Source organism: Microtus ochrogaster, linkage group LG3, assembly GCF_000317375.1.
Source record: "Microtus ochrogaster isolate Prairie Vole_2 linkage group LG3, MicOch1.0, whole genome shotgun sequence".
Classification (NCBI taxonomy): domain Eukaryota; kingdom Metazoa; phylum Chordata; class Mammalia; order Rodentia; family Cricetidae; genus Microtus; species Microtus ochrogaster.
In genome coordinates, this window is record NC_022029.1 from 27,512,449 (window position 1) to 27,524,491 (window position 12,043).

The 12,043-nt window shown below is 41.1% G+C and overlaps 1 protein-coding gene across 1 annotated transcript; it reads right to left on the reverse strand.

Annotated features, from left to right (window-relative positions):
- Positions 1-48: 48 nt before the first annotated feature.
- On the reverse strand, positions 49-11,773 carry LOC102001378 (zinc finger protein 20-like). The gene is made up of 5 exons (XM_026785871.1): positions 11,615-11,773; positions 7,911-7,994; positions 3,194-3,320; positions 2,928-2,985; positions 49-1,841 (listed from the first exon to the last, which is right to left on the reverse strand). The coding sequence occupies exons 1-5, from the start codon at positions 11,615-11,617 to the stop codon at positions 431-433; spliced, it is 1,683 nt and encodes a 560-aa protein (XP_026641672.1). The 5' UTR covers positions 11,618-11,773; the 3' UTR covers positions 49-430.
- Between the last annotated feature and the right edge of the window lie 270 nt (positions 11,774-12,043).

Here is a 12,043-nt window from a genome sequence, read left to right on the forward strand (position 1 = left end):
AAAAAAAAAAAAAAAAAAAAAAAGAAAGAAAGAAAGAAAGAAAGAAAGAAAGAAAGGAACAAAAATTACAGTATTTAATTTTTTAGTGTATTTCAGGTTTTCAGTAATATTCTACCAAATATTGCTTCCAGCCCTTCACGTTTCTTGCCTATACAATGATCATCTACAGGAGAAAATTTAATGACTCTTATCTGAAACAAACCTTACTCAATGTTGCCATCCTCTAAACCTCCACTGCCCTACTGTTGGAATAAAAGGCATGTATCAACAAGCCTGGTACAACAACAGACTGGATCCTATGTGCGCTTGCTATGTAAGAAAACAATTATACAGCTCCTGGTCTCAATTCCTCTCGCTTTCTCTCCATACCTCCTCTATTCCTTGCAAGCTGGCTGTGAATGCGCTCACATGATTTACACTGGTATAAATTCTATCCACTGGATTTCTTCTCATTGTGAATTCTTTCGTGTTGGTGAAGGTATGTCGAACATGTGAAGGCTTTCCCGCATTGTTCACACACATATGGCTTCTCTCCAGTGTGGTTTCTTTCGTGGATTTGAAGGGATTTTGAAAAAGTGAACGCATGCCCACACTGCACACATACATACGGTTTCTCTCCGGTGTGAATTCTTTCGTGATTGTAACAAGCCCTGTGCTGGATGAAGGCTTTCCCACACTGCTTACATGAGTAAGGTTTCTCTCCAGTGTGAATTCTTTCGTGTTTGTGAAGGTATGTGGAACACGTAAAGGCTTTCCCACACTGCTTACAAACATAGGGTTTCTCTCCAGTGTGAATCCTTTCATGGATGTAACAGGCGCTGGAATAGGTGAAGGCTTTCCCACAATGTTTACACGAGTACGGTTTCTCTCCGGTGTGAGTTCTTTCGTGGATCAGAAGCTGAGAAGAACGGATGAAGGCTTTCCCACACTGCTTGCAAACGTAGTGTTTCTCTCCAGTGTGAGTCCTTTCATGGTTGTTACGGGTTGTGGGATCACTGAAGGCTTTTCCACAATGCTTACATAAATAAGGCTTCTCTCCAGTGTGAATTCTCTCATGTTTACGAAGGTATGAAGAACGTCCAAACACTTTCCCACACTGCTTACATGCATAAAGTTTTTCCCGGGTGTGACTCCTTTCATGTTGGAGAAGGTGGTAAGAATGAATACATGCTTTCCCACACTGTTTACACACGTAAGGTCTGTCTCCAGTGTGAGTTCGTTCATGATTGTAACAGGCCCTGGGATGGATGAAAGCTTTTTTACAGTACTTACATGCAAAAGTCTTCTCTCTAGTATGAGTTTTATGATGTTTGCTAAGGTGACTAGAATTAATGAAGGCTTCGCCACACTGCTTACACACAAATGTCTTCTCTCCAGTTTGGAGTTTTTCATAAGACTGAACATAACTACACGCCATGAGAGCGGCTTCAAACTGCTTATATTCAAGGACGTTATCTCCACTACGCGCTGCTTGAGAATCCTGAGCAGAAGCAGGACTCCTCCAGTGCTCATTAGAGAGTTTATTTTCACAGGGTTTCTCTCTGGAAGGATTCTCAAGGGTAAGAGAGGACTCGGAATATGTAAATTCTTTCCAATATTTCTTATGTTTAAAAGACTTGTCCATATCTTCCTGATACTCATATGGTTTCTCTCCAGTTGGATCGCTGCGATGCACATCCGATTGTGAAAGACCAATGGCATCATTTGCACATACACTGTTGTCACAGACTGCTATTCCAGGAGGCCTGTCCGCATTACCAACAGGCTCTCGAATCTGCCGGTGGGTTTCTCCATACTGAATACCACATTCAGATTCATATAATCCTTTAACCACATGAGTGCTGCAAAAAAAAAAAAAATGAAAAGAATATTACTATAGTTTTATGGCTAGCCAAGAGAGATAATGGAGGTTGGGTATTGAGGTGCACACTTGTTACCGCAGTATTTAGTTAGAAGGCAAGGGCAAAGGGACCACGAGTTCGAAGCTAACATAAACCACATAGAAAGAGCTCATTCTAGGTGAAAAAGAGTTGTGACTATTGCCACAAGAATTTATGCCTAAAAAAAAAAATTGAACATTGAGCCACAGGCCCTGGGGAAACACACACAATTTTCTTAGTTTCTCTAATAACCTTTTGTCTCCTAAAACAATCCACATGGTTACAAAAAGAATGGTGTAAAAACACTGCAGATGCAGAGTAATTTGTTCAGCCCATGTTACATTTTATTCTTAACTATTCCTATTTCATGGTTGGCTCGTATGTGACAAACAGGGTCTTTGCCAAAGTTACCAACGTTGAATAGTCCTGATGCAAAATGGTGTGGGTCAGGCTTTATGGAATTGGGATAGCTGAGTATTTTTTTTTAAGATTTATTTATTTATTGTGTATACAGTATACTGCCTGCATGCATGTCTGCAGGCCAGAAGAGAGCACCAGATCTCATTGCAGATGGTTGTGAGCCACCATGTGGTTGCTTGGAATAGAACTCAGGACCTTTAGCAGAGCAGGCAATGCTCTTAACCACTAAGCCTTCTCTCCAGACCAATAGCTGAGTATTTTTAACATAGTTATAGAAGCTACATTACAATTTATCCCAAACACACTTTTATTCACATATGTTTTACATTCAAAGTCTAAAGTTAACTCGAAAAACTATATTAAATAATTTTGTGCACACAGTAAAGTTTTCGTATAATGAAAGAATTGGGAAAAAGTCTCATATTGCTTAGGTTGGGTGGTATTGTGCAATATTACATCACAAAGTTGGGATCCTTCAATTCTGAATGCTCAAATTCAATGAAGTTTCAGATTAAATCAATTTACATTTAGCTGTACTTGGATTATTTACTTGGGTATCAGATTTTCTACTCCTTTCAAGTATTTACTGTAAATTCTTTTTTGTTGTTGGTGTTGAGTGTAAATTACCTCAGATTTCTCCTAATACTTGGGTAGTCCTCTCCAATATTTTCTTCCTCTGTTTTCCCTGAAAGGCAAACCCAAGGAAAGTTTGGTTACATATTACATTAAAAATCATCACATTCTTGTCTCCCGCCCCGTGGTAAAATGCAAAAAAGCATACAAATAGTCAATAATATCTTGCCTTTTAATATTTCAAATTAGGCAACTATACAGAAGAGCAAGAAACACTTTTGTGAATGAGTAAGAAAAATAATTATACTGTATTTTTTTACCTATGGAGATCAGGTTGCTAAAGGTTTCCTTCATCACATCTCTGTAGAGCTCCTTTTGATAAGAATCCAACAAAGCCCACTCTCCTAGAGTGAAGTTCACAGCCACGTCCTCAAAGGTCACTGGCTCCTGCAAGAATCCACAGACACTTATAAGACTAATGGTGAGAAAACACGGGAGATCTAGAGTGCCTTGATCCCTTCACTTCATGCCTGTTCTTCATCTGTTTCTTATTTATCATGATTAGCACTACTTTTCACTAGTTACAAATAGTGAATACACACTTAGTATTCATTCTAACTTGTGCACTGTCACAAGTCCTCAAGCCAGTAAGGAACTGCATGATAAATGAACAACACAACACCAGCACCTCTTGTGATGTTTGCCTTGATACTCTTAGTACAGTGCATCTTTAGTAATTTGGAACCCACCAGATTTAGAAACGTCTACTTGTCAACAGAAGCTAATTATGAAGCCTGAGGACACCCACTGGAACAGAAACAATTAGCTTCATGGTAAAGGGGGAATCACCGCCAGGCAATGCTTTATAGTATTCTATATACTCTTAGTATCTTTCCAACTTTTTACCTATTTCTGACATACTAAGAATCTGAAACCCCAATGAAACTTGGATGAATTCTCTCTTATCAAGATGACGAATGTGCCCAGGTATGGCGGTGCACATATTAATTCCAACACAGAGGAGCAGGGGCAGATGGATCTCTGTGAATTCAAGGCCAGTGTAGCCTGTGTGGCAAATTCAAGGACAAACAGAGCTACACATATAGTGAGACCCTGACTCAAACAAAGAAAAAGACTGTGGATGTCAGCCCTATACAGAACATTTTAATCAGTTCCCCCATGCCCAAGGCTAAGGGAACATCATAGAAGAGGTAGAAAGAATTTAAGAGCCAGAAGTGGAGAGGGGTGCCACAAAATGCTGACTTCTGGGCATCACGTGACTACTGTGCCTGTGAAGTCATGGTATCTATGTTAGCCTACAGGAGATCAAGTCAGACAAATTGCTGGCATAAACAGAGAGATACTCTCCATGTCTCAATCCTTACTAAGGAGCTAGTGGCAGATGGTTGCTGCTGGGGAGGGAGAATCGCTCTTCTTTTACTGTGTAGCCACTGGGAGTTTCCTATGCTCCAGTGAATGGTACCATACCATGCACATATTGGCAGTACTGATTAAACTTAATGGTTGATAAGGAAAAAAAAGACATGAAGTTGGGCAATAGTCATATTAGGGAGGATATACAGGAAGCTTCAGGTGGAAATAGATATAATCATATTTTATTATGCACACATATAAAATTCTCATAGAATAAAAATGTAAAAAAATCTCATCATTGGTCTGATAAATAACATAAAAGATCTTCTGTCAAAATGTGTCACACCAAGGCCAGATAAGGAAGATTGCTGCCAAACTTGGGTTAGCATGGGTTGCATCACTGGCCTATATGATAAAAGAAGAGAACCAACTTCTGAAAGCTGTCCCTGACCCCCACTCTCTGTTGTGGTCCAAGCACATCACAGCCAGCCCTACAAATAAATACAATGAAAACAAATCAAAGCAAGGCATAACTTTCTGAAAGAGACATAACAAGCTCAGGCTCTTTCTGATGTGCTTTCTGGGACATTTAGTGAAATATGTGACAACAATGGCAATCTCTCCCAGAAGATAAGAGCAGAGGGGATTGGAGAGTTAGCTCAGTGGGTAGGAGTGCTTGTTGCTCTTACAAAGGAGTCCCCCTGGCACTCACAAAAGGCAGCTCAAAATCACCTGTAATTTCAGCTCCAGGGGATCTGACCCACTCTTCTGGCCTCTGCAGGTATCCCCACACACACCCACTACACTGGTTAGTTTGCAGATTTTTTTGTTTTGTTTTTGTAAACTTGATACAAGCCAGAGTCATCTGAGAATAAGAAATCACAACTGAAAAATGTCTTCATAATACTGGACTGTAGGCAAATATATGAGACATTTTCTTGATTAATGTTTGATATCAGAGGGCCCCAATCCACGGTAGGCAGTATCACTTGGTGGGCAATAAAAAGCAAGTTGGAGAATAGTCTGTTATGACTTTAAAAATGGGTGGGAGACGACACCATCATGCAACAGGGCTCAGGTGGAGAGTTTTTTTAATTGGGGGAAGGGAACGGGAAAGAGGGGAGGGGAGAGGAGGCCTGTCTGAAAAAAGGAGCAGTGGAGGACAGGAAGAGAGAGGAGAGACTGTAGTCTTTTACATTACTTTTACTGTCCCTTTAAAGACTGTTTTATCTGTACTTTCTTCCTTCTGTCTCCCAAGCCTACATATATTTTTTAAACACATTGTGTCTTATTTAAGAGGTCTTTTATGGCCAGGCGGTGGTGGCGCATGCCTTTAATCCCAGCACTCGGCAGGCAGAGGCAGGCAGGCAGGCGGATCTTTGTGAGTTCGAGACCAGCCGGGTCTACAGAGCTAATTCCAGGACAGGCTCCAAAACCATAGAGAAACCCTGTCTCGAAAAACCAAAAAAAAAAAAAAAAAAAAAAAAAGAAAAGAAAAAAGAAAAAAAAAGAGGTCTTTTATGTCTGAATCTGTCCTATTGTGTATCTGAAACCCTTTTCTGACAAGTAGTATTTTAAAATGGTTAGCAGTGTGGTCGCAGCAGCCCAGGATGCTGGCTCTGCTTCTCTTGGCCTTTTAATATGGTGGAGGTACGTTCACCGCTTCTGAGAGCCATGCTCACTGCCCTAGCTCCAGGGATACAAGCAGGTCTATGTTGCCATTAGCTTGGTCCATTTGAGGCACCCCTGGCAATGGGATCAGGATCTATCCTGGTGTATGAGCTGGCTTTGGGGGACCCATACCCTATGGTGGGATGTCTTGCACAACCTTGATGCTGGGAGGAGGGGCTTGGTCCTGCCTCAACTTAATGTGACAGACTTTGCTGATTCCCAGTGGGAGGCCTTACCCTTTCCGAGGAGTGGATGGGGGAAGTGGGGCTGTCATGTAAAAGAAAGAAAAAATAATGATAAAGGTAGTTTACACCAAGCCCAAGGCCAACCTCAACTTAAATAGTATGGAACTCAAAGGAATTCCACTAAAATCAGAAACAAGATGAAGTTGTCCACTATCTCCTGACCTATTCAATACAGTACTTGAAGGCTCAGCTAGAGCAATAACTACAGGCGTCCAAGCGGATACACTGGACACTAGGAGAAGAAGAAATCCAAGTATCTATTTGCAGAGAGTATGATAGTATATATAAGTAACTTTAAAGTTCCACCAGGGAACTCCTACAGCTGAAAAACACTTTCAGTAAAGTAGTTGGATACAAAATCAACTCACAAAAATCAGTAGCCCTCCTATATACAAATGAAAAATTGACTAAGAAAGAAATCAAGGAAAAAACACCCTTCATAAAAGCCTCAAATAATATAAAGTATCTCTGGGTAACTCTAACCAAATATGTGAAAGACTTATATGATAAAAAAAAAACTGTAATTGAAGAAGATAATAGACATTGGAATGGTCTCCCATGCTCATGGATCAGTAGAATTCAAGATGGTAATCATACTAAAAGAAATCTACAGATTCAATGGAATCCCCATCACAAGTTCAACACAATTATTTACAGACCTTCAAAGGACAATTCTCAACTTCATATGGAAACACAACAAATCCCAGGGTAGCTAAAATAATCCTGAACAATAAAAAAAAAAAACCTGCAGGAGGTATCACTACTCCCAATTTCAAGTTGTACTACAAAAGCTGCAGTAATAAAAACAACAAGATAACATGACAAACTTGCTGATCAATGAAATTACATTGATGGCCCCATCATAAACCCACACTAATGGACATGTTATGTTTTTTGTTTGGTTTTTTGGATTTTTTTTTTTTTTATAAATAAGCCAGAAATACACATTGGAAAAAAAGATAGCATCTTCAACAAATAATGCTGGTCAAGATGGAAGGCTACATGCAGAAGAATCCAAATATACTCTTAGTTATCACACTGCAGAAAATTCAATTCCCAATGAACCAAAGATCTCAACTTAAAATCAGATACACTGGAGGCTTGAGAGATGGCTCAGAGGTTAAGAGCACTGACTGCTCTTCCTGAGGTCCTGAGTTCAATTTCCAGCAACCACATGGTGGCTCACAGCTATCTATAATGAGGTCTGGTGCCCTCTTCTGGCATGCAAGCATACATGGAAGGAATGTTGTATACATAATAAATAAATCTTTTTTAAAAAACAATCAGATACACTGAACCTGATAGAAGAAAAAGTGAGAAATAACTTTGAAGTCATTGACATAGGAAAAAAAAACTTTCTGGACACCATTAGCACAGGCACAATTAATATATGGAATTTCATGAAACTGAGCTTTTAATACCATCATTCCGACAAATCTCTATCTCTGGGTATCAGAAAAGATTTTTAGCAACTCCACATCTGATAGGGAACTAATATCCAAAATACATAAAGTACTCAAAAAACTAGATATCAAGAAAACAAACCAACTAAAAACTGGGTACAGGTCAAAACAGAGAAAACCCAAAAAGCAGAGAAACATTTAAAGAAATGTTCAACATCTATAGCCATTGCATAACTGTAAATCAAAACTAATTTGATATTCTATCTTACACTTCTCAAAAAGACTAAAATCAATAGAAGTGACAGCTCATGTTGGAGAAGATGTGGAGTAAAGGGAACACTCACCCATTGCTGGTGGGAGGGCAAACTTGTACAGTCACTATGGAAACAGTATGGCAGTTCCTCTTGTGGGCATATACTCAATGGATGCTGTACACAAGTACAAAGGATACTTGCTCAACCATGTTTATTGCTGCTCCATTCATAACAGTCAGAAATTCTAAACAACTTAAACATCCATCAACAAAAGAATGGATAAAATGAATTGTGGTACTTTGACAAAATGGAGTATTATTCAATGGTTAAGAAAAAAAAAAGAAACAATGAAATTCATAGGCAAACGGATGGAACTAGAAAAACAAAAAAACAAAAACTATTCTGAGTGAGTTACCCCAGACCTAGAAAGAGATATCTGATCAGTGCCTTGCTTAGCCATCACTGGAATAGTTTCCTCCTGCAGCACGTGGGAACAAATAAACCCACAGCCACATATTACTCGAGAGAATGTCACCTTGGAACACTCAGCCCTAAATGGAATGTTTGCATAAAATCCCTCCCCCGGAATTGAGAGAACTCCTTTGAAGAGGAGGCAGAAAGAGTATAGAACCCAGTGGGAATAGAGAATCCCAAGGAAACAAGAGCCTCTAAATCAGCAGGACCTGTGCACACAATGAGCTCAGAGACTGAAGCAGCAGGTACAGGGGCCTAAACAGGTCTGCACTAGGTCATCTGTGCATATATTATGGCTTCAGTGCAGTCCCCTCCACCCCAAGATAGGGTTTATTTCGTTGCCTTAGTTGTCTTAGAACTAGCTCTGTAGACCACGCTGGTCTCAAACACACAGAAATCCATCCGCCTCAGCTTCCTGAGTATTGGGATTAAAGGCGTGCACCAAAACCACCCAGGTTTTTTCTTAAAATGCTACTCCTGAGTGTGTGAATGAGTGGGACTGTGATTCTTGTGCTTTCTCTTGGGCTCTTTTTCTTCTGTTTTGTCCAATTCAGATGCAGTAATTTTTGTTTTATCTTACTTTATTGTTATCCCTTAGACACCTGTTTGTTTTCTAATGAGAGACAAAAAGGGAGCAGATGCGGATGGAAGGGAGACGGGGGAGGATCTGGAAGAGGGTGGAGGGAGGGAAAACCATAATCAGGATATATTGTGCCTGGGGGGAATCTATTTTTAATGCAATTGGGGAAAAAGACAGTAGCAAAAGGTATGTTTTTAGCTACAAACGTTTATGTGCAAAATAGGGGCTGAAAAAAAAGCTATGTGAAGATTATTATATGGAAGAGTCGGTCTGCAAAGTGTTAGGAGCCAATTTTCTCCTAAAATCATTGCAGGAACCATCACCCTAGGGGAGTCTGCAGAGAACCTCACACCCCTAATTATGTTAGGAATCGTTCTATTGACAGAGCCTACCCCACACCCAAATTGGCTGTTAATGGAGAGCTATCTGTTAGCGGAACCCACTTCACATTCCAAACTATCTAGGGAACTAGGTGTGGCAACTTGTGACTTCTTGGCCTACAGTGACCTGACCGAAGGTAACCTCCTGGCTACGTGACCAACGTGAACCACATGGCAAGAGCTCAGACCCCTGTGCCCATCCCCCAACTCCTTACCATATATAAAGCTGTACCCCATCTCTAATAAACGGAGGCTCTGACAAATATAGCATGGCCTTCTTCTTCTCTCCTAGCCCATTTATCTTACAGATAGTGCCTCTCCGGGACCCTGGAATAACTGAATGGCCAGACGGTTACCAACCCTAGACTGGTGACCCATCGAGGCAATTACAGCAAAGGACGATCAGAAGCCCTTTGATACTGGGACTTTCACTAAGGAACAGAGCACACACAAGGAAAGCACCTGGTATACACATTAGGGAGAGCTTGTCATTCTGCAAATATTTCACAGAGTGTCATGGACTGCACTGTCTCAGCCTTGGAACTCCCTCTTCGGCTCACCAGTTAACTCTCACTTTGGGGGATGGCTTTCCTTTCTCAGTAAGCTGTCTAGATTCTGTTTCTAACCATGTGTTTCTAGTGCAGTCCTCCGCTCTAGGAAACAAGATCCTGGAATTGGGTCTCTTCTGAACTCGGATTCAAACCTCAGCATTTAACAAGTATGCTTTCCTTGACACCCTGGGCTTCCTCAATGTTTCTCTGATCTCCATGTCAAATTAAAAGGCATGATTTTTTTTTTTTTTTTTGTCCTTTTTACTAGGTCACGACAAATGCCTTAGTAATGGAAGCTTGCCTGACCTGTTGGGTTTTCTTTGCCCCTCAAACTCTATTAAATTGTCCTCTGCCTCTGGTTTCCTTCTAAGTCCATTTTTTTTTTTTTTTTTTTTTTGGTTTTTCGAGACAGGGTTTCTCTGTGGCTTTGGAGCCTGTCCTGGCACTAGCTCTGTAGACCAGGCTGGTCTCGAACTCACAGAGATCCACGTGCCTCTGCCTCCCAAGTGCTGGGATTAAAGGCGTGCGCCACCATCTTTATTTTTTAAATTAAAGAGACCAAAGAGCCAAAAAGAAGTAACCTCAGCTTCCAGGGAGACACATTGAGAACCCAGAGACATGTGAAATAAAAAAATTCAACTTAATGATACAAATATAAGGTCTTAGGAAAAGAACAAGTCAGATCCAAAAGCAAAGACAGCAAGACATGGAAACGATACGGTGAGAAATTAATGAAAGAGAAACTCAGGGACAATACAGTCAAACTCTATGTCACAAGTGGCTCTTATAAGAAAAAAAAAAAGTAAAGACAGGCAAGCTACAAAACTAAGTCATATATTAGAGAAGGTTCAAGGCAGTCCAGTGGAGTGCAGAGGACCAACGGATAATATTTGAACACAACTAAAACAGAGAAAGAAAAGAAAAAGCATTATATGTGAAACTAAGTGGTTAAACTCTGAGTCACATACAACATGCTAAAATTAAATCAAGAGGATATAAACAAGCATATTAATAATGAACAATGAGGCTGGAAAATACATAGCAAAACCTCCCAACTCACAATTCCTTCTGCTTATTCAAAACTAGAGAAAACAAACGACATTTTTTCTGGTACATTTAAGTTATTTCCTTCCATCTCATGCTTTTTTTTTCCTCCACAGTCAGTAATGCTGGAAACATTTTCCAAAAATTTTACTTTTGCTTAGACAATTAACAATTTCGCCAAATTAACGGGTGAAAACAAACAATTGTGAAACAAACTGAAATTTTCCTCTTCCTTGAAAGCCTGGGCATTTTCTCCCACTCTCAGCCAGAGAGAGCAAACAAATCCTTCTGCAAAAACCAGGATGCGGGACAGGGTTAAAGTTTAGAAAGGTAAAAGATTTGCCTAGAATGAGCAAGAACTGAGGTTCAATGCCCAATACTTTTAAAAGGGTTAACAGCGCTGTCACTAAAGTCCCTTCCCAGCAGTCTGAATTCCAGAGAGCATTAGCACCAACTCGCCAGTGAGGCAGTGTTTGGAGAGGCGCGGTCTCACCAGGGAGCACTGAAGACTGGAAGACGCAGCTTCAGTAGGGCAGGCAGGGCAGGGGAGGGCCGGACAGAGGGACCTCATCCCAGGCTCCCCGCTGCCCGCTGCATACTCATTAAAATGCACCTGGGTTTGAGGGCGGTGGTGACAGACTCCCACCTCGGACTCTGCAGCACAGCGCCAGGGGAACGTCAGGGCGGCAGCGCTACATTGTGACAAAGCCTCTGCAGTGTCACAAAACCGTCAAGCACGACTCCAGGAGTCCAGGGTACACTCACCATTTCCTGCTTTGGGGCGTGAGCAGGTGTCCTTTCTAAAGGGCCTAAAGAGTAGCAGAAGGCGCCACCGCCCAAGACAATCCACCACTGGCCTCCCTGCAGCTACACAGGACTCAAACAGGGCGGCAATGGCGACACCCTCTGACTGTCCGTGCTCTTCATTGGACGGATCGTGCAAGAGAGTAACAGCGTCTGTGATTCGTGAATGATAGCGACCCGCCTCCTTAAATCGGACAGCACATCGGGTTTTTTTCCTGTTCAAAAGGAGCTCAACTGACCAATCAACCTAACTCTGACTTCTTTTCCCTGGAGTAAACCCGGAGTATACATTCTATTTAAAGAGACTGTGTTCCGAGAATTCATTTTTGCACGTGCACTTTCTTGCTCGTGTACTCAGAGAATTCCTTTTGCCTTTTACACACATACACA